General features: G+C 41.5%; 1 protein-coding gene across 1 annotated transcript in view; it reads left to right on the top strand.

Annotated features, from left to right (window-relative positions):
- The window catches only part of GRK3 (G protein-coupled receptor kinase 3), a 181814-nt gene that overhangs the window by 27166 nt on the left and 128718 nt on the right, over positions 1–25930 (top strand). Inside the window, exon 2 of the mRNA XM_036755351.1 lies at positions 17261–17337. Coding sequence (XP_036611246.1) covers positions 17261–17337 — 77 coding nt within the window. The remainder of the gene's footprint in view (positions 1–17260; positions 17338–25930) is intronic.

Raw genomic sequence — 25930 nt, 5'->3', positions numbered from 1 at the left:
ATAGAAACTACTGCGTAATGACTAATCAGACATGCAAATAACAAATCGGGGAACCCAGGCTGTGGGCTGAGGGGAGGAGAAAGCAAAACCTGCCAGATCTTTAGGAAAAGGTGAAAATGAAAGAAGGCCTGGAGGAGCGTATTTTCTCTAAAGTTGAAGATTGATAAATCTCGAATACTTATTTTGTCAAATGTGCTTTTGGAAATTGGCTCATGTGGGTAAATTTTAGACTAGGTTTAAAATCCAGGTCTTGCTGAATTGACTAGAAATCTTTCTCCTTGGGCCAAGGTGACCTCTCATGTTTAGCCAAATGGAAACTTTCCTGCCAGAAGCATCCCGTTCACTTTTCAATAGCCTACTGCTAACTGAGGCAGAAGAGTGTAGGGTAAATATCAGTAGTCAATAAACATTGATTAAGTGCCTACTGTTGTACCAGGCACTGTGCTAAGCACCAGGGATACAAATAGGAAAAAAGAAAGGCAGTCCCTGCCCTCAAGGAGCTTACAGTCTAGTGGAGGAAGACAGCACACAAAAGTGGCAGGAAGGTGCCTATTGCTAGGGCATCCCAGAGGAGAGCAGTCAGGTGAGAAATGAGGAGATGCCGGAGCCAAGCTCCCTTGGTAAAAGGAAGTTTTGGAAGTCATGGCATGACCCTCCAATCTGAGGGAGAGAGGGTGGTGATAAAGCGAAGTACCAAGGCTGATGGGATTTTTTTTTTTGCCAATTTTAAAATTATTTATTGGAAATGCTAGGAAGATTTACCAAAATAAAAACAAAACAAAAAAACTACACACCTCAGTTCTCTTTTGCAGTATCAGAGAAAAGATAAATATTTAACATTTTTGTATAAAAACAGCAATAAGGAAAAAGACATAAAAACAACCAGAGGTCCAAACAAATTTCAGCAAATTTTATCTTGAGGGTCCTGGGGTGTGGGAATGAAGTCAGAGAGTGAAGCCCTAGAGGAGGGCGGCCAGGTGAGAGATGAGGCGGGATGGGAAGAGTGCTGGGCTGCATCCAGCTGTGGCCCCGTTAGTGATCATTGTGGCCTTTGGACACACCTGGGATTTTCCTGCTTTTCTGCTTTCTGCTTTCTCATCTATTCAAATGAAGACGTTGGACTGGGAGAGCTCAGGCCCCCTTCAGCTTTAAATTCTATGAAAGAATTATTTTTATAAAGCATTATTATTAATTAATAAGAGTTGCAATTAAGAGTGTTATTAGTTGCAAATTACCAATACTAACCTAAGCGATTATTGATAAAACTTTGAAGTGCCTTTTTTTCTTTGGAAGAACTGGGAACAAAGTTGTGCTTGAGTCCTGCATTTTTTTAATTGGCATTGAGTTTAACATAGCTGAAACTCTTCTAAATCAAATGAAATAGTGTTTATAAAAAGTGCTTAGCACAGTGCCTGGTACACAGTAGGTCCTACATAAATGCTTCTTCCCTTCTCCCGTCTGTTGTATGTGTACTCAACTAGATAAATGTTCAAGGACTAAAAACTTTCTGTTTCCCCTGTCCTGAACCTTCCATCCTGCTATGGTCCCATATCCCTTCTCCCCTTTGTAGCTCAGCTCCTCAAAAAGTCTACATAAGGTGCCTCTTTTTTGTCTCCTTTCACTCCCTTCTCTTCGTCTTCCAATCTGGCTTCTGATTTTATCATTCCACCCAAACCACTCTCTCCAGAGTCACCGGTGATCTCTTAGCTGCCAAATCCACAGTGCTCTTTTCTCCATCGTCCTTCTCCTTGGCCTCTCCGCAGTCTTTGACCCTGCCCATCCCTCCCTCCTCCTGGCTACTCTTTTCTCTCCAGGTTTCTGGTATGCCATACTCTCTCTCCCTGGTTCTCCTATTTCCTCCAGAAATTATATTTGAATTTGTTTTTCTTTGCTTTTGCTTGTTTTAGGTTCGTTCTTTTTTCTGGCTTTGTGTCTCAGGCATCCCATTAATAAATAGCTTTTTCAAACTCATTCTTTCAGTATTCTGTCACCAGTTGGAACATTTTGATAGGGTCCATCCCTGCCTCTTTTTGCACCTGGTTCAGACCCTTGTCACCTCCCGGTAGCCTGCTGGTTAAGCTCCCTGACTCACATGTCTCCCCACTCCAGGCCATCCAAAGTACACTCCATCGCACTGTGCCAGGTCTTTCTAAAGTGCATGTTTGCCCATGCCATCCTCTCCCTTCTTCCAAACTCCGGTGGCTCAATTCAAATATACAAACTTCCCTTTGGCATTTAAAGCCATTCACAACCTGGTACCCTTCTACATTTCCAGGCTTCCAACCTCTTCCTCTGTCCCACATATTCTCCAGTTCAGTGACACCTGCCTCTTTGATGTGCCTCACATACAACACTCCATTTCCGGACTCTTCCTAGTTTTGCTGTCCTCTTGGTTTGGAATGCCCTGCCTCCTCCCCTCAGCTGGCTTCCTGGCTCCCTTTGGACTCCTTTCCTGCTTCCTCCCAGTGCCTTCCCTCTGAAACCATCTTGCATTTACACAGAATAATTCTTGTGTGTATGTGGTTACTTGTATGTCCTCTCTCCAGCAGAGTGTGAGTTCCTTGAGGGCAGGACCTTTCCTTTGGCTTTCTTCTATCCTGAGTCCATAGCATAGTGCCTGGTCAATAGTAAGCGCTTAAAAATACTGTTGACTGACGAATAGACTTTTGTTCAGCTTTACCCCATAAGCTGTCATGTTGCAGAACTTTGAAATGGAGAAGGAAATAAAATTAAATTACTGTTCTGCATAAACAAACCTGGTTGACATTGAAACTGTGCATTTTCTGTGCATTATCTTATATAGGTCTCATGATAATCCTGCAAGGTAGGCATTACAGCTATATTATTATTTTCATTTTAGAGATAAGGAAAATGAAACTGAGAGATGTTAAATGATTTTGCCATGGTTACTCAGCTTCCAAGAACCCTGGTGTGGGATCCCAGGTTGGGAGTAGAATCTGAGGACAGGCCACTTTTGCTTCCAGGCCAACACTTACATACCATCCACTTCATCCCCACCCCCACCCCAGTACTTCTGTTCAAGGTAATTAGTTCTAAAGATGCTTTGGGTTTTAAAACATAGTTTAGCCATTACACATTATTAATGCTATTCAGAGAGAGATAGATAATAGGATCATAGATTGAGGGTTGAAAGAAAACTTGGAAGTCATCGATGCCAATTGTCTCATTTTGCGAATGTGGAACTCAGTTCCCAGAAACCTTATATGACTTGCTCATTGTCACACAATGTAAGTGAAAGAGCTAGGATTTGATGGAGGCCCCCAGTCTCCTAACCCAGGCCTCTTTCCATGCTGCCTACCCACTGTTAACCGAATGACTTATACCATATGGAAAGATCCTTGCTATTAGTAACATTCCTTCCTATTCCATTTGTAAGATGTTTTTAATTGTATGTAGGTGAATAGTAGTAGGTGAGGTCATCCTAATTGTTTAAGGTCTCTAAAAGGAATTCTCAGAATTCTGCTTATTTGCTCAGAGATTTTTGCGAATCTGTCTGGTCACTTCCTCTTTGTTAATCGGTTTCTCTCCTCAGCATCTCCTCTCCATTAAGGATGTGTTTTGAATATCACGTGTCTACATAGATGAAACAAGGAAGTCTATAACACTGAATGAAACAAAACATTCATTCTCTTGAGTCCCATCTCTGTATTGCCTGGCTATCATTCTTTTTTTTTTGTAATTTAAATTGTTTTTATTTGTTTTATTTTCAACTTAAGAAATAAAATAAGCATCTCCATAACAAAGTGGAATAGAAAAACAGGATTGTACCTGAAATTGCAAATCCATTATGTACAATTTGCTGTCCTTTCAAATATACAATAAAATTATCATGTAACTTTTTTTCCTACCCTCCCCCCTGCCCCCACTTGCAACTTCGAGCTGGCTACCGTTAGACACAAATCTGTGTGTGTGTGTGTGTGTGTGTGTGTGTGGTGTGTGTGTTCTTTTTCTGGATGCAAACAACATCTTTCTTCATAGGATCTTTGTGGTTAATTTGGGTATTTGTAAAAGTCAGAATGATTTGGTTGCTCAGAGTTGTTCTTTAAACAATACTGCTGTTAGCATATACAGTGTTATCTTGGTTCTGCTCCTTTTGCCCTTCATTGATTCATGGAGGTCTCTCCACACTTTTCTAAAATCATTGAGCTCATTTCTTAGAGCAGAGTAATATTCCATCATGAACATATGCCACAATTTGTTTAGCCGTTCGCCAATTGACAGGCATCCCTGCAATTTCCAGCTCTTTGCCACCACAAAGAGAGTTGCTATAAATATTTTAGAACAGGTGGGTTCTTTTCCTTTTCCCCAAATCTTCTTGGGAAACAGACCTAATAGTGGTATTGCTGAGTGTTGGACCAGCTCACAGATCCACCAACAATGAACTAGTGTCCCAATTTTTCCACATCCCTTCCGACATTTATCTCTTTCCTCTTATATCATTTTAGCCAATCTGATAGGTATAATAAAGTGACATCTCAAGGTTGTTTTAATTTGCATTTCTCTAATCAATAATGATTTAGACCATTTTTTTATATGATTATAAATTATTTTGATTTCTTCATCGGAAAACTGCCTGTTCATATCCTTTGACCATTTATCAGTTGAGGAGTGACTTGCATTCTTATAGTTTTGACAAAGTTCTTCATGTGTTTGAGATATGAGACCTTTATCTGAGGAACTGTCTGTAATTTCTTTCTGCTTTCCTTCTGATCTTGGCTACATTTTTTTTATTTGTACAAAACGTTTTTAATTTAATATAATCAAAATTATCTATTATGCATCTCATAATGCACTCTACCTCTTATTTGTTCATAAATTGTTCACCTATCCATATGTCTGATAGGTAATATGTTCCATGTTCTTCAAATTTTCTTGTAATATCTCTATCATGTATACATTTTGACCTTATCTTGGTAAATGGTGTATATTTTTGATCTATTCCCAATTTCTGCCAGACTACTTTCCAGCTTGCCCAACAATTTTTACCAAATAATGAATTCTTATTCCCAAAACTTAAGTCTTTACACAAACAGTAGGTTACTATATTAATTTGCTGCTGTAGATTATGTCTACTCTGTTCCATTAATCTGCCTTTCAATGTCTTAGCCAGTACCAGATAGTTTTGATAATTACTTAAAATATGGTTTAAGACCTAGCACTGCTAAACCTGCTTCCTTTACATTTTTTCCCATTAGTTTTTTTATATTCTTTACCTTTTGTTTTTCCAAATGAATTTTGTTATTCTTTTCAGTAAAATAATTTTTTTGTAATTTAATTTGGTAAAACTGTCATTTTTATTATATTAGCCTTTCCTACCCATGACCAATGAATGCCTCTCCATTTATTTAAATCTGATTTTATTTGTGTACCAAGTTTTTTATGGTTCTGTTCATATAGATCCTGGGTTTGTTTTGGTAGGTGTATTCCCAGGTATTTTATGCTGTCTAGAGTTGTTTTAAATGGGGTATTTCTAGATATCTCTTCCTGTAGGATCCTCTTGGTGATATATAGGAATGCTGATGATTTATGTGTGTTTACTTTATAGGATTTTCCAAGTATATCATCATATTATCTGCAAAAAGAGATTAGTTTTATTATCTTATTCCCTAGTCTGATACCTTCTATTTCCTTTCCTTCCCTTATTGCTATTGCGAGGATTTCCAATACAATATTGAATAATATTGGTGACAGGAAGCATCCTTGTTCCACACCTGATCTTGCTTGAGAAAGGCTTCTAGCTTATCCCCATTACAAATGTTGCTTTCTGACAGTTTTAGGTAAATGCTTCTTATCAATTTAAGGAAAAGCCCATTTATGCTTATACTTTCAAGTGTTTTTAATAGAAATGAGAGTCGTATTTTATCGAATGCTTCTCTGCATTTATTGATATTATCATAATGATTTTTGTTCTTTCATTATTGATATAATTAATTATGTTAATAGTTTTCCTTATGTTAAACCATCCCTGCACTCCTGTTTTGAATCCTGCTTGTTCATAAGCTACCATTCTTAGTAACAGGATCTCTAGCTTACTTTATTTTGTTGTGGGCATGCATTACTACATTTTCTTTTTTTTAAAAAAATACTAAAACTTAAAAATACAATAAGAAAAGGAAAAGAAACATTATAAATTTAAATATTGAAACTTAAATGCAAAATACCACTACATTTTAAACCCTCAGAATATCCTCTTCTCTCTTGCCTGGAATTGTACCTACCAATTCCCCCTACCTTGGGAAATAAGAATATTTGCATGTGATTTTTGAGATGCCTATTTCTAATTTATGGCCTCCTACTGTGATCTAGTGAAAAGGGGAACCTGGTATCAAAGTCAGCTCCCCCTTCCATAGTGTGGTTTTGATAAGGTGTTTAAGCCTCTTCCTTCCTTCCTTCCTTCCTTCCTTCCTTCCTTCCTTCCTTCATTCCTTTCTTTCTTTTTTCTTTCTTTCTCTCTCTCTCTTTCTTTCTTTCCCTTCCTTCTTTCATTCTTTTCTTTCTTTCTTTCTTTCTTTCTTTCTTTCTTTCTTTCTTTCTTTCTTTCTTTCTTTCTTTCTTTCTTTCTTTCTTTCTTTCTTTCTTTCCTTCCTTCCTTCCTTCCTTCCTTCCTTCCTTCTTCATTTTTCCATTTGAAAATTCATGGGAATATTTTTTCCAAATATCTGTGTAGGCAGTTTGTGAATACATTACACATTGGGGAGAAAGATATAGGTTTAGTGTTTAGAAATTACTTGTCAGTATTGTGGCTATTTGAATAAGGCTTATGGGAATACAAAAGTAGCACCACTTTAAGAAAACCCTGAGATGAATATTTCTGAATTCATAAAGCAGACACATTGGGGGTGATTATTTACTGGATTCACTTTTAGATATCAAGGTATCAATTACACTAAATTTTGACTTGTAATCCAGTTCAGCAAATATTTATTAAACTGTTAGATGCTTATTCGTAGATTAACTTTTTTTTGCATTTAATAGAATTTTTTTCCAATTACATGTAAAGAGAGTTTTCAGTATTCATTTTTATGAAATTTTGGGCTCCACATTTTTCTCCCCTTCTCTCCCCACTCCCCAAGACAGAGAGCAATCTGATATAGGTTATACATGTACAATCATGTTAAATACATTTCCACATTAGTCATGTTGCAAAAGAGGAATCAGAACAAAGGGGGAAAACCACGAGAAAGAAAAAACAAAACAAAAAAAACCAAACCCAAAAGTGAAAATTGTATGCTTTGGTCAACATTCAGACTCTATAGTTCTTTCTCTGGATATGGATAGCCTTTTCCATCATGAGTCTCTTGGAATTGTCTTGGATTATTGTATTGCTGAGAAGAGCTAAGTCCATCATAGTTGATCATCGCACAGTGTTGCCATTTCTGTGTACAGTGTTCTCCTGGTTCTGCTCACTTTGCTCAGCATCAATTCATTTCCATCAGCATCAGTCTTTCCAGGTTTTTCTGAAATCTGCCCCCTCGTTATTTCTTATAGAACAATAGTATTCCATTACATTCATGTACCACAACTTGTTTGGCCATTCCCCTCAAATTTCTTTGCCATTGCAAAAAGAACTGCTATAAATGTTTTTGCACATGTAAGTCCATTTTCCCTTTTTTGTGATCTCTTTGGGATACAGACCTGGTAGTAGTATTTCTGGATCAAAGGGTATGCACAGTTTGGTTGCCCTTTGGGCATAGTTCCAAATTGCTCAGTTGAATCAGTTCACAACTCTACCAACAATGCATTAGTGTTCCAATTTTCCCACATCTTCTCCAACATTTATCATTTTTCTTTTCTGTCATATTAGCCAATCTGATAGGTGTGAGATGGTAATTTGCATTTTTCTAATCAATAGTGATTTAAAGCATTGTTTCATGTGTCTATTGATAGCTTTAATTTCTTTGTCTGAAAACTGCCTGTTCATATCCTTTGACCATTCATCAATTGGGGAATGATTGTATTCTTATAACTTTGACTCAGTTCTCTATATATTTGAGAAATGAGGCCTTTATCAGAAACACTGGTTGTAAAAATTGTTTTCCAGCTTTCTGCTTTCCTTCTAATCTTGGTTGCACTGGTTTTGTTTGTGCAAAAACTTTTTTAATTCAATGTAATCAAAATTATCCATTTTGCATTTCATGATGTCCTCTATCTTTTGTTTGGTCATAAATTCTTCCCTTCTCCATAGATCTGATAAGCAAACTATTACTTGCTCTCCCAGTTTGCTTGTGGTATCGCCCTTTATGTCTAAATCACGTACCCATTTTGACCTTATCTTGGTATAGGGTGTGAGATGTTGGACTATGTTTGATTATTAACTTCTTAACTGAGTTGTTAACTACTCTGAAGGCAGAGATCGCAAACCCTAGTTAGGAATCACTGCCAATTCAGCAGCAGCTAATTGAGCATCGATCAGAAACTAAGATAAATCAGCTCTGTAATTGTGAATTGCAACTAATGGAAAACATGTGGATTACAAGGTTTTTGGCAGCGTATCTACTGCACAAGATACCTTGGAATAGTACGTATATGTGCTTAGAACTGTAGAGTGGTAGAATTAGGAACATAGAAGAACATGGAGTACCACAACTAGAAGGGGCCTAAGAATAGAATGTTTGAGTTGGAAGGTACCTTAAGTATGATCTAGTCCAGTGGATCTCATTTTACTGGTGAGAAAGTGGGAATCTGAGAAGGTCGTGCAATTAGCCGTAAAGTTGAAGCTAGATCTTGAGTATCTCAGCTACTTCCAACTCTAATAACAAGCTGATAATGCTAGAAAAAAAGCAGGAGTCATTGAATTGGATTAGCTCAGTGAACTATATGAGAAACCTAATGTAGCTCGTGTTTGTAAAGACTTTTACTGGTAAAATTTAAGCCAGCATATTTAGTACCATTCTAAGTGGGAGGTGGATTGTGACAGTGTTACAGAAAAATGACAGTAATTCAAATCCAATTTAGTTTTATTGGTCTGTTGTCTATCCTTTGAATGTGGATTGTTTCGTAGTGAGCTCTTAATAGATTGCAAATCACATACAAGATTTGCCTAGGACAGACTGGGACCAGCAAAGAGGCCTTGGAAAGAATTGCTTCTGAACTGTGTGAATTCATTTCAGAAAAGCCTCCGAATCTGTCTGGTTTACTGTGGCAGTTTGTAATCTGGCTTGGAAGGTCTCATTGAGATTGGGATCTACACTGTTGCGTGGTGACATTTGTGGAGAATAGTCAGTGACTGTGCATCTGGAAAGTACAGATTTCAGAGGAGACGATGGAAACGTGCCATGACTCATGAACAAGCTGGAGTCAGAGACCCGGTTTCAAATCCTACCTCAGGCAGTTATTAGGCGCGTGATCCCAGGCAAGTCACTTCGTGGCTGCTTGCCTCAGTTTCCTCATCTGTAAAATACGAATAGTCCCCGCTTCCCAGGGTGGTTGTAACAAGACGCTGTTTGTAAAGTGATGTGTAAACCCGGGATATCTACACGCATTCTTACTGCTATGGTCACTGTCGCCGCTGGCATTTACATAGCGCTTCCCATGTGCCAGGCGCTGTGCCAAGTACTGTACAGATACTATCTCTCGTGATCCTCCCGGTGGCCCTGGAGGTAGGGGCTGTTATGATCCCCAGTTTACAGTTGAGGAAGTTTAGGCAGACAGAGGTGAAGTCACTTGTCCAGGGTCAAACAGGCAGAATTTGAACTCAGGTCTTCCTGACGCCAGGCCTAACTGTCTCTGTCCCTTGCGCCACCTAGTGGCCATTATATATGTTTGGGATTTTTCTTTAGTTATTTTGGAATTACAACCGGGTGGCAAGAGATTTTCTTAGCACTTGCTTATTCTTAATCGTACTTACTGTACATTGAATTTTCGTGTGAATTTTGGATTTTATCTTTGCTCTCTGGATTAAAGTCCATGTTTCAAGTCTGTTGTGGTGACTCATTAATAACTCTTATTGGTACTCCACTCACCTATATTTCTGTGATTCTTTAGCGTTTACAAAGTGCTTTTCCTTGCGAGATGGTGGGAGTAGATAATATATGTGTTATCATCTTATTTTACAGATTAGGAAATGGAGGCTTGGAGAGATGGAGATTGGCTTAGAGACCAGAGCATGGGGGTGCAATCCTGTGTTTGTACTTTACTACCATGTGGCCATGGGCAAGTGACCTAATTTGTATGAGCTCGTCAGGAAGTGGGATTAGCTGTGGCCCAGTGGCAAGAGTGCTGAACCAAGCCAAGAAGACCTGAGTTCAAATCCTGTCTCAGGTATTTTCTAGCTCTGTGACTCTGGGCAAGACACTTAAAGCTGTTTGCCTCAGTTTCCTCATCTGTAAAATGGGAATAATAGTAGGATCTCCCCTCCAGGCTTGTTATGAGGATCAAATAATATTAGTAAAAGGCTTTGTAAACTTTAAAATGCTACGTAAATGCCAGTTGTCGTTATAATAATAACCAGCATTTATATAGCATTTGCTGTGTAGCATTTGATTTATGTAGATTATTATTACTGTTACAATTATAATATTAATTATTACTAATTACAATATTAATTACTGATAATTACAATTATTAATAATGATTATTACTGTATGTCTTTCCAGCTAGGACAAACCCAAGTAGCAAGGGCAGGGCTGTTCTGGGTAGGTCTTCTGAGGACTTGTGACTTCTCCTGGGCTTCCTTCCTCCCTTCCACCATTCGCCACCGGAGAACATGGTTGGGATGGTTGTCTGCTCACAGGAGGACGCAGAATTCTGCCTCTCACCCCGGCACCTGAGTAGGTAGCTATCCACGGAGGGCCGTTTGCTCTCTGAGCTCCTCTCGATGCCTCTGCGTTCCTTTCAGTGCCTGTTCTCCTGCAGGGCTTTGCAGGTGGGACGGTGGTCATGTGTGGAGTGGGTAGTAATGGCGTCAGCCTGGTGGCGTTTAAATAAAACAAGGCTCTGGCACCACTGATGTGCTGCCTCCCATCTGGTCCAAGCAGACCCAAGTCAAGAGAATTCTGCCCTCTTGACCTTCTCAGCTAAAATTCTTTATAACACTTCGAAATTTTTAGATGCAGCACTGGCTCTTTTTGGAAAGAATGATCAACAGAAACATTCTGAATGACTCTGCTTCCCATATGGAAACTTTTCAAGAGCAAAAGAAGGCCTCCATTCACACAGCCATGACAGCTTTAAAAAAAAAAAGAGACACACTAGCCGTTTAGATCATACCCCCAGACCCTTCTAAATTCTAAGAATCCAATTCAATTTCATAAGCATTTCCCATATACCTAATGTGCCAGACCCTGAGCTAGGTGCTGGGGATACAAAGACACAAGCATTGACGTGGAGACCTGTGTGGTGAGTAGCAAGTAGGCCAGTCCGACTGGACCACCAGCTTTCTCTTGGGTGGGATGTGGCATCAGAGCCAGACTGATAAGGACTTGAAACGCAAAATAGAAGAGATGGCACTTTATCCTCAAAGCGCTAGGGAGCCATTGAAGCTTCCTGGGCATGGGAGAGAATGTTATGGTCTCGGACTTAGGCCTTAAGGGCATCAGTTTGGCAGCCCTGTGGAGGATGGATGGGAGAGGTAAGAGACTGGAGGCTGGGGGCTCAGTAGGAGGCTTTTGTCGTGTTCCAGGTGGGGTAGAGAGGAGGACTGAATGAACATGAGGAGATGGAGTGGGGATAGAATTGACAAGATGTGTTATCTGATTGGATGTGGAGATTGCAAATAAGTAATAGGGTTAATTTAATATTTAAGTTTTTCTTGTTTTAGCACATTTGTTTTATATAGTTTAGTACAGTAGCATCCTAGGTTTTATGTGTTGGATTTCTATTTGGGTCCCTTGTGTAATCAGTGTGGCCAGTAGATTTTTCCCCAGTGATGCACTACTGGACAGAGTAGACAATGGGGATGTATTGGAGTGCCGTGTGTGACACGGGGCACTTGGAGCACTCTGGGCCTCAGCTTTCCAGCATCTGTCACAGAAGGTGGCTGTGCCACATGGTGTCAGAGGACCCTCCAAACTGAAGCATTATTTTACTAGGTATTAATTACATTTAACACCTGCTTTATCTTTGCTTTTATGAGATATCATTGGCTCCACTGACTATCTGTTAGTTGCTAGATCCTTGTTCCAGACACAGCCTTCAGTTAAGAAATTGGTCCAATGGCCAACAACTCTGTGTTGATCCATTTGAAACCTTGTTTCAAGCTCACAACTGATGAAAACTGGGAGATTACATGAATTGCAATGATACAACGTCATATGTGGTCATAATTGTAGCTTCATACAATTGGTGGGAGATGAGTAGAAAAACCTAAGAAAATGGCTGGCAAGTAATTTTATAGATTTCTATTTTGAGCTTGGTTAATTTTCACAAGAAAAGCCCCAGTGATGGTGTGTATGTGTATATACATATGTGTGTGTGTGCGTGTGCGTGTGTGCATCCACACATCCAGACATGCCTCTCCTTGGATCCCCACAAGTGCCAAGTGATCTCAGTACTTAAGTTTCTCAGATGTGCCTGTATTAGGGATGACACAAAATTGCAGTGTATAAGATACTTTGTAGCCCAGCTTTAGTAAGTTGTCATGCTGGGTCACAGAAGAAAGTCTGATGATGTGATAGTGAGAGCCTTAGCCAGGCTCCCACTCCTGTCTTGCCTCTGTGGCTCACCAGCTACGGAGGAGTCCCGTATTCAGCCACTCACCAAGGACGTGTTAGCACCTACAGCGTGTGGGGCAGTCTAGGAAGTGCTGGGCAAAAAGCTGACTTTCCACTGGGGGAAGGACAACAGAAGTCAGTGCCAAGGTGGGGAGGGCGGTGAGCAGGCTCTTGGGGTGAGACTGGCTTGGGGCGGGGAGCATGTGAGCTGAGTCTTGGCTGAAGTGAGGGTTCTGTGAGGCAGTGATGAGGATGAGCCAGGCATGATGGACAGATGCCTTGGGAAGAACGCCGGGAGAGCGCATATCCTTCTGGGGAATGGTGGGTAGACGCCTTTGGCTGGAGCTTCCTAAGTGGGGATCCTCGTGGTGAGGCCTGTGCTAGAGGAGGATCACTTTGGCAGCTGTGGAGAGGGTGCTTTGGAGAGGGGAAAGACTGGAAACAGGGGGAGCCTACTGACATCGCTCAGGCAGGTGATAAGGCCCTGAACCACGGTGGGGGCTGGTCATGGGAGAGGAAGTGAAATTGCAAGCCTCACTGGCTAGGAGGGTGGCGGTGCCCTCTGTAGGAAGAGGGAAAACTTGAAGGGGAAATATTTTGGTTTGCCATATATTGGGTTTGAGATGTCAGCCAGGTGGCACAGTGGATAGAGAGCTGGGCCTTGAGTCAGGAAGCCCTGAGTTCCAATCTAGCCTCAGACACTAACTAACAACGTGATCCAGTCACATCTGTAAAATGAGGATGACGATAACAGCACCTACCTCACATGATTATTGGGAGGGTCAAATGAGGTCATATTCGTTAAAAGAAAGTGTACCTGACACATAATGAGCTCCAGAGAAAAGTCAGCTACATCCTTATTATTATTGTTACCGTTAATGTCTGTAGAACATCCATTTGGAAATGCTTAATTCACTGTTGGTGATGTGGAATTGGAGCTCAAGAAAAGGACTGAGGCAGCACATCTGAATTGGGAGGTGGCGACTGGAGCCATGAGAAGAGTGTGCTCACCGTGCAGTCAGGGGGTCTGAGTGGAATCCTGGCTCTCACTTTGTCTCTCTCTGTGCCATCGGACAGATTACACTGCTTTTCTAATCTGCACTTTGCTCATCTGTAAAATGAGGGGTTTGGGTGAGATGACTTTTAGCATCTCTCTCAGCTCCAGATTAGTGATCCTAAATTTAGGGAGGAAGAGGAAGGAGAGGGGGAGAGAGGGAGAGGGGGAAAGAGAGAGAGAGAGAGAGAGAGAGAGAGAGAGAGAGAGAGAGAGAGAGAGAGAGGGAGGGAGGGGAAGGAGAGGGGGAGAGAGGGAGAGAGGGAGGAAGGAGAGGGGGAGAGAGAGAAGGAGGAGGAGGAAGAGAAGAGAAAAGAAGAGAAGAGATGAGAAGGAGAAAGAGAAGAGGGCCCAGGATCGAACCTTGGAGCACAGCCATACGTGGGTGGGCAGGACATAGGTGATGACCCAGCAGAGGACACTGAGGAATGGCCAGATGAGTGGCAGGCAAGAAGAAAGTGTCCCAGAGGAGGGCTTGGTCAATGGCGTCAGATCGTGTAGGGAGAAGAACCCCATGGATTTATTAATGATGACATCACTAGTAACCTCAGACTGAATAGTTTCCATTTGATGAGGTCAGACCCTGAAGAGAGGGGGGGAAGTGAGAGAAGCAAATGTCGACAGATTTTTTCCTGGGGTTTGGTTGTGAAGGAAGGAGGCAAATCGGCTGGTAGTTTGAGGGCAGGAGAAGCTCTGGCAAAGGGCTGGCTTGGGTTGGTTGCTTGGTTGGTTGTTCATTTTTAAAGTAGGGCAGTGGCTTGGGTGGTTTGTAGGCAGCAGTGGAGACTAATAGGAAACAGTGGAGCATTGGAAGGAGTGCTCAGGCCAGCCGGGGTTATTCCCAGCTGGGCCACTGAATCCATTTACTGACTGTCCTCCTGACTTGGGACAGCACATCTTTCTGCACTTCAGTTTCTGTCTTTGTAAAAAAGGGAGTTGGGGCAAATGATCTCTGATGTCCTCTCAAGTGCTAACATTCTGTTTAATCTCACAGGACCTCAGTTTCCTCATCTGTAGAATGCAGAAGATAAACCCTTTTCTTTCTCCCTCTCAAGGTTCTTGTGAAAGATAAAGGATGTGAGATAGTCTAGTACTTTAGAGGGTCTTTGTACTGCCCCCAATGCTGATTGCAGCTCCTGATGGTTGTAGCAGATTGGCTTTGCCAAGTGCTATCGGGAAATGATTTGTATGGAGAGAGCCCTGGGCCTGATGTCAGGCCCCACATACTGTGTGACCTCGAGCAAGCCACTGCACTTCTGCCTCAGGTTCGTCATCTGTGAAATGGGGATAATCAGAGCACCTTCCTTCTGGGGTATGCTGAGGATCCAACATGGTGATGATCGTGAAGGGCTCAGCGCAGGGCCTGGCCGGCAGCATGCGCCACATAAGTGTTAGTTATTGTCTTCTACAATATTATAAGAACACATTGTTTTCAATCTAGGAACCAGGTGAAAGGTTATGGGAAATATTTAACAAAATAAATAAAAATACAATAAAACACAGCGTTGCTGAGCCTCAGCCTTGAATGACTCCCACTGTCTGTTGTCTTTGCTCCTACTATGCGCTGCGGAAAGAAGCTGGAGAAAATGAGGAACCTGTGCTGACTGGGCTCCCTGGCGATTTTGGTCACATCTTCTCAGCTGGGCTCTAATCTTGGCAAGGCTTGTATGTGTCCTGGTCGAGTCACTGTCCCACTCACTAAAAACCCTGGCATCCCCTTACACTTCCCTACCTGTCAGATGAGAATCTTGCTTTATACTTTGTTTTAAGAATGGAGACAATTCCCTCTTGTCTCCTCTTCGTTCCCCCCCCCCCACTTAGCTGCTTCTCCCCAATCTTTCCTCCACCCCATCTTTCATGGAGAAGTGGGTTTTCTCCTTGCCGAACAGATCCCTCAGCAGTCCACATTCCTCCTCCTTTTCCTCTCTCTCTTCTGAACTCTCAGCAGTCTGTCTTCTGACCCCATCCTTCCATTGAAATGCCTTCTCTTACGTTGCCAATGATCTCTTACTTGCCAGATCTCATGGCCTTTTCTCAGTCTTCATTCTTCTAGACCTCTTTGCAGCCTCTGACCCTGTCAGTCACCCTCTTCTGTTCGGTCTTCTCTCTAGGTTTTCATAATGCAGATCTCTCCTGGTTCTCCTCGCCTGCCTGTTTGACTGGCCCTTCTCACTCTCCTCAGCTGGATCTTCATTCAGGTCATACCTACTAACCGAGGGTGGCCCCCAAGGTTCTGGCCTGGCCCCTCTTCCCTCTGCCCTTTGCTGTTTTTCACTTGGTGATCTCAGTTCCCATGGATTTGACGCTGTTCTCTGTGCCAATTGTTCTCAGCAATTTGCCTGTCCCTTACCTCCCCACGTGTCAGCTGCTCACCTGCCATGTGTCCATAGGGAAGTCCTTCAGCCTGTCACAGTCTTGATTTCTTATTTGTAAAATGAGCATTGGTTTGTGATGATAAAGTGGAATAATGATCTCCCAGGGCAGGTGTTTTACAAGTGCTTTGCAAAGCCGGCAGCACTCCAGGAATGCAGGTAGTGATTCTCAAGTGGCAGTGATTTCATATTTCAGGACTATCAATATCAATATATTTCTAAGATGTTGTGCCATGATTTTACTAATTATTCTTTGCAATAATCCTTTTGAGATAGGTTAGTATGCGTTGTACCTCCATCTGTCTTACAGCCATGTGTCATGAAGCATAAAGAGACAAATGATTTATTAGGTTTATATACTATTATGAAAGCAGGCGGTTCAGCCTGAGGCAAACTCATCACCTGTCTATGATGCCCTTGTGTGTCCCTTCCTGTGCCTTCTTTCTAAGCCTTACATTTTCTGTTCCCTGCCCATGGGTGCCTAATACTTCAGGGATCCCATGTTGCACAAGGGCCAAAGTGGCCCATCTCTCGAAATAATATTTCTTCATTCTTTTCCCTCCCTTTTCCTCTTCCCCTCCCATCAAACCCCTCCACCCTTCAGTGTGGAAGATCTCAGGCAGGCCGTAAGAGAAAAGCAGTCATAGAGAGCCTTCACTGGTGAATGACCTTCAAGCTTCTGATTCTCCCTGTTTTTAAGTTAAAGGATAAAGTTGAGCCACTCAGATTTCTTTTTTTTCCCTAAATTAGGATGAAATTTTCTTTAGTTCCCATTTCATGGTCTCTATATACACCTTACTGAGACAAAAACCTAAAAGCCAGGACTGCATCTCTTCGCTTGTGTCCGAAGCAGCTAATTTATATTATTTCACTTATTTAGAGGTATTTTACAGGTCCAGGACTTCACTTATACGATAGATTAAAGAATGGTAAATCTAGAAAGGCATCTGGGTCAGCCTTCTCATTTTAGAGGTGGGGAAACAGGCCCAGGTGGAGTTATTGAGGGTAGAGCTGGCATCAGGCTCCCAGCTTCCTTGCCTTCTATTCTTATGCCAGAGCTCTATCCTTGAATTCCGGGAGTTGTATTTACTTTTGATCCTAGCATTTTTTTCCTCAAAATTCAGTTTATTTTCCTAAGCATATGCTTCCCTGTTGTTTTTCAGTATCCGGAATTTAATGCAGAAGTATCTTAATGAGAGAGGTGAATTAACATTTGACAAGATTTTCAATCAGAAAATCGGTGAGTTCTATACTGCATGCTTTCCTTTCAGTAGTGATGGTTATTATGATAGCAGAGTCATTATGAATGTACCATTTAATATTTTACATTTGATATTGAAAAGAAGAGAGATGTTTCTGGTAAGAAAAATATGTACTTTGTCAAGCTTTATTTGCTTTTCATTACAATAAGGGGGTCCATCCAGCAGAGAATAGTGGAAAGGCCACAAGACTCTGAGTCTGTCTGGTTTGAGGTCTGTCTTTGTCATTGATGAGTTGTGGGCCCTTGGGCTCCAGCTTCATCTTTAAAATGGGACTAGTAATGCCTGCTTGAATGACCTCATTGAATGATTGGGAGGATCAGGTGAGAATATGTATGAAATCACTGTTAGACAGATGTACCTGACTGAGTGATGGCGGCAGCAGCAGCAGCATCAGCAGCAGCCGCAGCCAGTAACTACTTAGAGTAACCTCTGAGAAAACACAGATTCACTCCCAGGGGACTTATTTGGAGCAGTCTCTGCAAGTTTCCCTGGAGTGCCCTTTGGCCAGTACAAAAGGGGATGGTAGGTGAATTCTTTGGAGTATGGGAGCAGCTGCTTAGCAGCCAAAAAGGAGGTTCTTTCTCTCTTTAAAAATTGGTTATATTTGCCAGTGAGGACTCAGCTGCCCCGAGAACTCCATCCCTTGATGGAATTTTCAATTTTCCTTCTTCCTTGTGCCCCCACCCCTCTTAGGGAGCTAGAGTCTCTTGTTGGGAGCAAGCCCTCTGTCTTGGAGCTCTGTAGGCAACGGTGAGGTGGAAAGAGCCCCGGGTTTGAAGTCAGAGGACAGGGGTTCATGTTCTAGCTCCCCCTTTGTGTGACTTTGAGTAAGGCATGTTACCTCCTTAGGCCTCAGCTTCCTCATCTGTAATATTGTTCTTGATAAAAATAAAGAGCCCTTTTGGGCACAATGGAGAAGAAATTGCCCAGTGCCTTTTTTTAATCAAGAAAAATTTGGCTCTTACTGGATTCACCTAATTTATATGGACAACATACAAGTTTTTGTTAAATATACAAAATAAAAATAAAATCCTTGGTGCATGTCTGTGCCACTGATAATAAGGACTCTTACCCTGTAACATGGGTAATTCTGATATGTTGGCTGATGTGTGCAGCATGTTTGCCTGTTGGCATGGCAGGGATGATACATCATTATTGGTTCCCGGTTGTCTAGCAGTTAATTCATGGCGAGGGAGGGAATGTGAGTGGCATCAGGCACATACAAAAGCAAGATGGAGAAATGGGGAATCCTGGACTCGTTTGTCTCAGAAGGTGACAATGGACACAGGAGGTGAACGTCAGTAGGACTGACTGGACAAGTCATCTCCTGGTTACTATTTTTTGTCCCATTCCCAGAAAACAAATTGTGCTTTTCAGAAATTTTCTAATTCCCTGAACAGTATTTTATTCTCAGTCAGGACAGGGTTCATTTGTCCTCTGTCTCTTTTACTTAGCATGACAGCCAACAGAAGTGTCAAGCTACCTTCCTTGACATGATGAATATGCTGATTCTAGGGCTCTTGATGTGTTGACCTTTACTGATCTTGGGAGAACTCTCCAGGCCTAGCTGACAGTTCAGCTTCCTGAAATGCTGCCTTTGCCTTTCGTGAATAATGACTTGCCACCAGGGCTCACTTAACGTGGATTGCTGCAGACCTTGACTTTCATGGAGATCTCTACAAATAAAGATTCTTCCCACAAAATAAGAAGGCTCGGCATAGCTTCTGTAATGCTCTTCCCCATCCTGGTCCTCCTCCTCCATTTTATTACTGAGTTGGATTGTCTTCCATATAATATGGAATATAATTAAATTCAGTCCTCTTCACTAGTTGGAAGACTGACTAATGGAGAATATTATATGAGTAACCATTTAGTAAGAATATGGATAAAGAGAGTGGAGAGCCTTGGGGTCTTTGGGATCCAACATGAAGACCTAGGGTCAGGTGCTAAAGAGGGAAGACTTGGGGATTTGTCTACTGGTTGGCAAAAATAATTTAGCCGTCATCTGTTGCAGCTTAGGTCATAGCGCATGAAATGTGCCGGTGTGGGAAGGTCAGTACTGTCGGGGGAGGGGGTGGATGGAGGAAGGGTAAGCCCATCTGGACTGCTGGGAGGCTTTTTATCCTTAGCTGCCCACAGAAGACATACCTGATTTCTTTAAAAAAAGACAAAGGTTCGATTTTTGTCACACTTGTTCTGCTTCTGTTTCATTCTGTGAATTTTAATGTGACTGTCACCCTGATTTTACCCCTAATTATTTTCTTTTTCACTCCTTTTCCAGTGTTTCCCTCGTCCCACTTTCTTTGCCTTTCTGCTTCATCCCCCCTCTTCCTCTTATTCCTTTCCTTCCATAACACACTCTCTTTTCTCTCTCTTCTTGGTACCTTTTTTGAGTCATTCTCTTTTCTCTTCCTCCCTTTCATTTTGTTCCTTTTCATCATAGTCCAACATATTTACATTGCCTTCTACTGATCCCAGTTCTGCTTTTGAGTCAAGATATGATAATTAGGGTTGGGGTAGTAGTCTTCTTAGGTGTGCTATAGCAAAGGTCCCTTCTAGAGCTAACTCTCTAGGATTTGGCCCATTGACATGGAAAATTTTTGTAGGCATACTTGAATATAAACCTAAAGACAGTAATGGTAGAAACTAGTTGTCCCAAAGTTCATCTTCTTTGAAATATTTTGCGGAGTTAAAATGCTGGGAAGCAGTCACTTGTCACTCAGGTCTTGATATAATTGAATATATAGCATTAAGAAGCTTTCCTCAAAGAAATACATTATTTTATCCAGATCCTTTTAAGTGACATATATGGTCAAAAGAGCCAGTTATACACATATTTTATATATAAGATAAAAATGAAGAAATAAGGTACCTTACTTTGGAATTACCTATAGCATGGAAACTCCCAATAGGCTGAAGACATTAGCTTGTACATATTTATATAGAACCTAGGCCATTAAGTCACTAACTTTCTAATATGTAATCATAGGAGCACAAATCAAAAGCTGGAAAGGACCTCATAAGTCATTATGTAAACTTCTTCTAATGGAAAATTGGTGATACTCATAATAGGTATTTGTTTCTCAGTAATGAAAGAAAGTCTACATTCTGTTTTAATTTGTTATGCATGTTCTTGGACTGTTAAAAATAAAGCTTCACCGCATGTAATGTTATTAAGACGATTCCATGACAAAATGGTAGGCTGACCATATTGCAGCAGATAATCCCATAGGAAAAGCAGATGAGGAGCTCCTGTCCTTGGGAGTTGGATGCATTGGCTCCTGATTCTTGTCCTAGGCAACCGATCCCCCTAGATCACAAGATAATTTCATGGCATAGAATTTGCTTATAATGACTTAGTGAGAAATGACATTGTTCAGGGGCCACTGCCACATGGAGAATTCTGATACGTGAGGTCCATTAGAGAATTATTTTTACATTCATACCTCAAAAGAGAGGCATGGTGTAGTACAGGGCTGCCTAAAATTTTTTCACTGGAGACCCTTTTCGTGTTTAGTCAGTATTTGTGGCCTAAGGGTATGCATACTGCAAAGTGCATATGCTTTGTGTTCAGAACCAAGGCTGCAGTGAAGTTGTATGATGCAATATGGGCAAGAGCTGCCAGAAACACCTCAGATTCATTATATGTTTGACTTTTAATTAATTTTTGGTCATTGCACGTTCAGAAATCTTTTACTGTTGCTAAGTTTTTTTCAAGCGCTGGGTTCAAGTTCCACCTCTGACCCATCCTGGCCATGTGACCCTAGCCTAGACAGTCAACTCCAAGGCTTTAGATAAGAGGTGTCAAAAAATGCAGCCAAACCAGGTTAAAATGTAATTGGGAAATGTTTAGTAAAATAAAAATACAACATAACATAGACAGTGTTAAGTTGTAGTTTTCTAAGGCAGCATGAGGAATCAGGTATCTATTTCTATTGGATTTTGGCACCACTGCTCTAGACTTTCTAAGACCCAAGTTGCACAGAAGATGCGGCGGTGCATTGGTCAGGGCATTTCTGATGCCAGCGAAGTTACAGGACAAGGCTAGATCCCTGTCCTGAACTCACCCTTGCTGGGCCTTGTGATACCACTGACTCTTAGCAAAGATATAGTTAGAATTGGAACGGGATCCTCAGAGGATGTACAGAATTTCTTGTGTGTCTCTTATCTGTAGAAGTTGATCCACTAATGTTTCTGGAAGGAAACTGGGGAGGGACCAACATCACAGGTTCACAGAAGCTGGTACGGACGTGCCTGGAACTCTACCAGTGTTTCACAAGTGGATTGGGATATGAGACTCTTTGGGGTTTGTGTGAGATGTATGGACGCAGCCCCCTTGGGATTCGGGGACACTGGGGAGCAAACTGCAGGAAATGAAGACTATTTCATAGGGAGAATTGAGGCATCTTTCCTGCAATGTGTGTGATGGCTATCTACCCATCTACATCGATATTTCATTGGGCGCTAGGTGGCACGATAGTGCTCAGAGCATCAGGCCTAGAGTCAGGAAGATATGAGTTCAAATGTGATCTCGGATACATATTAACAGTATGACCCTGGGCAAGTCAGTTAACCCCGTTTGCCTCAGTTTCCTCATCTGTAAAATGAGCTGGAGAAGGAAATGGCAAACCACTCCAATATTTTTGCCAGGAAAACCCCGAATGAGGTCATGAAGAGTTGGATACGACTGAAAAACGGCTGAATAGCAACTAATATCTGTGGTTCACATTTTATCATTCAGAAGGAAAAAGGGTATTAGCATTAACATTTTCTTATAAAACCTTTATTTTCCTTACACGCCATGCTGTGGAGCGCTGTGTGGGAAACCCTGAGCTATAGAGAATGATCTGGTCTTCTGGAAAGGTTCAATCCTCCAGGACCCTAAGAGGCCATTGGTGGACGCATGGGCAGGGAGCAGGGAGCCTGAGCTCAGTCATTCCTCACATGCTCGTTGCTGTGGGAGCCTGACTAAGTCACTTAGTCCCTACTTGCCTCAGTTTCCTCTTTATAAAATGGGGATAATAATACCCATGAATTTTGTCCTAACAATTGAGATAAGAAATCCAAAATTCCACATTCCTGTGATGGAAAAGCTGATAGCATCACCTGTGACTGTTAGCCTGCCTTCATCCAAAATTGAGCAAGAGTTAAAAAATGAGAGGATTCTTTTTCATAAAACTAAAAACCTTTATTTAAAAAATGTAGTAAATATTGTATAGACTTTTGATTATTCATATTCTTTGTTTTATAAGTAAAATCTTATTTTACTTTTATCATGTCAAAGCTTTCTGTCATTTTTCTTTTGTAAAAAATGACAAATTTAACCATCATAAAGATTATAAATATGCAGGAAGAAAGAAAAGTTGTACATAAAAACCTCTAGTGTTAAACACAAGAGAACCAAGTGAATTAATAGATAGTAACCAATCAGAAGAAGAATGTATTCTGGCTATCTTTGGCCTTTTTATTTTCTTTGCATGCACAGAACTATATGTGCATATATGTCTGCATCCACATATGCACATATACAAGTGTGTGTCTATTTATATTTTTGGATAGTAGACTGTAGTTCCAGTACTGCTGATTTTGCTTTATGTCACATTGTGTTCATGCTTTCATATTTTCTTGTGTTCTTCATCGTTAACTTATAAAGCCTTAGCATGTTCCCCTCCATTATCATTTGGATATGCCCTGGTGTTTTGGTTGGTTGGCTTTTTGCTTTTCACTTTCATGGTTTATGGTCCAGTGCAGGTTGGTCTGGCTTTTTGCATCTCAAGGCAGGCTGTGGCCCTTTCTTTCATTTTGAATCCATTCCCTTTTCTAGATCGATGTGTTTTTTGTAAAGTCCGTGCTGCTTTGTTTATTCATATTATCATTTATTTTATTGGAAATTTAAATGATTTACATTTAGTGTCTAATTCATTGGGTTTCTCTTTTTACTCACTCTCTTAGCAGGGGATCTGTACTTTGTTATTGTTAGGCTTTTGTGAGGCTCCCCCTTCTCAGCAGCAAGGAGATTTGCTTTGGGATGATCGTTCTGCCAGTTCCTCCTCCTCCTTCTCTTCATTCCAAATCACTCCCCTTCCTCTGCTTTTTAAACAATTTCTTTCTCTGAAATATCCTTTGGGGCAGCTAGGTGGCGCAGTGAGTAGAGCACAGGCCCTGGAGTCAGGAGGATCTGAGTTCAAATGCGACTTCAGATGCTTGACACACTTACCAGCTATGTGACCTTGGGCAAGTCACTTAACCCCAATTGCCCTGCCTTCCCCCCTCAAAAAAAGAAAAAGAAATATCCTTTGAAATATCTCTCTGAGTTGTTTCTGCCTATGGACAAGACAAGCCATCTTACCTGGAGCAGCCTGGTGCCCTGAGAGTGTGATAAGATGGGGTGTGATACTGGAGCTCAAGCCACCAGTGCTAGCTTTACCACCCCCTCCCTGCAAACCCCAATGGAGACTGCCCAGGACCCTGTACCCAAGTGCTGCCCAGACCGCCATGCCTGTTTTCAGCTCGTGTCCTGCAGCCATCTTGGAGGGGAGAGATCACTGTAGAGAAAGGGTCCACCTGACTTACCACCAACTGCTGATCACCTGCCACTGACAGGCAGATAATCCAAGAGCCCTGGCAGTGGCAGCACCCCTTAGACCTCTAGTCCTGCTTGCACCCCAGCTCCTGAAGCTTCATCCCAGGAAGCAACTCTGTGAAGAAGCTGGAGCTCCTGAAAGCCCAGAAGAGAAGGTTCTTGTAGCCAGAGTCTTTGGCACTGTCAGAGGGTTCAACACCAGAAGCTGCTGAGATTTTATTGGATGGAATGACTTCAGGGAAGTTACCCTCTTCTCCACTTTGCTACAGTCTGTGGACCATGAGGGCTTTCTGTCTTATTGGCCACTGAAACCTTCCGACACCTGCCACGGGCTCCATCTCACGATGGGGGGACTGAGTCTTTCGTTTCCCCAGGGCTTAGCACAGTGTTTTACGTAGAAGTCCTTAATAAATACTTTTTCATTCATTCAGATACATAGATCTCTTTGTGAATTTTTCAGTCTAAGTACTTCTCAGATGCCTCTCTCTTATCTTTACTGAGTTTTTCTTGCTAGATAATTCTGAGTTCAGCTTTTCCAGTAATCTTGCTTCATCCTGGATAAGTCTTCTCTGATCTTGATACTATTTCTTGGTAAGCATTTTGTATATTTCTGCTGTAAGCTTGAAGGATTTTTCCACTTATCGTTGTGATACTGGAATTCAGTATTATATGTCTAGGCAGGATAAATCTTGGATTCTTTTTTCTCAGGAGACTGGGAATTTTCTATTTGTGTCCTGATTTGTTTTTCCCTAATTCTGGGAGACTTTGGGTATTTTCTAGAATATAGTGTTCTGATTTATTTGTTTTTCTAAGTTATTTGGGATATCAGTAATCTTGAGAATAGGACCTATTTTCTAGGTTGGTCATGTGAATCCAGTAATTTGTATAATTTTAATGACATTTTAACTGCCTTTTATTGTTTGTTGCTTATATGAATTTTTGGAGTTTTCTATTCCTTACAGTCCTTTATTATTTTCACCCAGTCTTCTTGAATTTTTACCAAATTAAAATTTTTTCAAACTTTTATTTGGTTTTGTGATTTTTCTTGCCACTCTTGGTTTAGTTGATTTCTTTGTGCCATTTATGTCTTTGAGGACAACTTCTGGGATATCTTGGATTTCCTTTTTCTATCTGCATTTTTTTCTGGAACTCTAATAGTTTCAGTACTCCGTATTTTAAATTTTGATCGATTTTTATTTTCTATGTTTGTACTTTATCTCTCTCTTTTCCCTTCCTTCCTTCCTTCCTTCCTTCCTTCCTTCCTTCCTTCCTTCCTTCCTTCCTTCCTTCCTTCCTTCCTTCCTTCCTCTCTCTCTTTCTCTCTCTCTCTCCCTCCCTCCCCCCCTCCCCCCCCTCCTTCTCTCCCTTCCTCCCTTCCTTCTGTCCTTCCTTTCTTTCCTCTCTGAACTTTTCACACTGCCATTTTGCCTGGGAGTCCTGTTATGTGTTTCCGAAAGGACTTCTGTGTCTCAGTGACTGGCCACCACACATGTGTATGGTACCTTAATGGTTTTCACAGGGCTCATTTTGCTGGCAAGAAGTCACCTAGTAAGCTTTTATTAAGGACCTGCTATGAGCCAGGCATGAGGCTCCAAAGACAAAGAGGCTGCCCTCAAGGAACCTGTCATCTATTGTGTTGCGCATTGGGTCCTAAATAGGCATGTACCAGGCATGTACCAAGCATGTACAGTGACACCAGTGTAGGTCAGGAAGAAAAAGTGGCTTGTTCTCTGTTTTCTGAACTCCTCCTGGGGCTCTGTAAGCTGTGAACTGTGGTTATTTGGGGACCACAAATTTTTATCATTTGGTGATAAAAAGAGCCCCTCATTTGGCAGTCAGTCCTGGATCGGAGTGTTAGCTCTGGCACTGGTTATTTACCTGTGGGCAAATGATCGTACTTAAACATTTGAGATTTACTCTCATTTTTGTCAGATGTAGACAATCATTGTTTCACGATGCACTTCCCAGTGTTACTGTGAGGGAACTGA

This window comes from Trichosurus vulpecula, chromosome 1 (assembly GCF_011100635.1).
Source record: "Trichosurus vulpecula isolate mTriVul1 chromosome 1, mTriVul1.pri, whole genome shotgun sequence".
In the NCBI taxonomy this organism is placed as follows: Eukaryota; Metazoa; Chordata; class Mammalia; order Diprotodontia; family Phalangeridae; genus Trichosurus; species Trichosurus vulpecula.
Note: the sequence above shows the minus strand (reverse complement) of the source record. Positions and strands in the feature narration are given on the sequence as shown.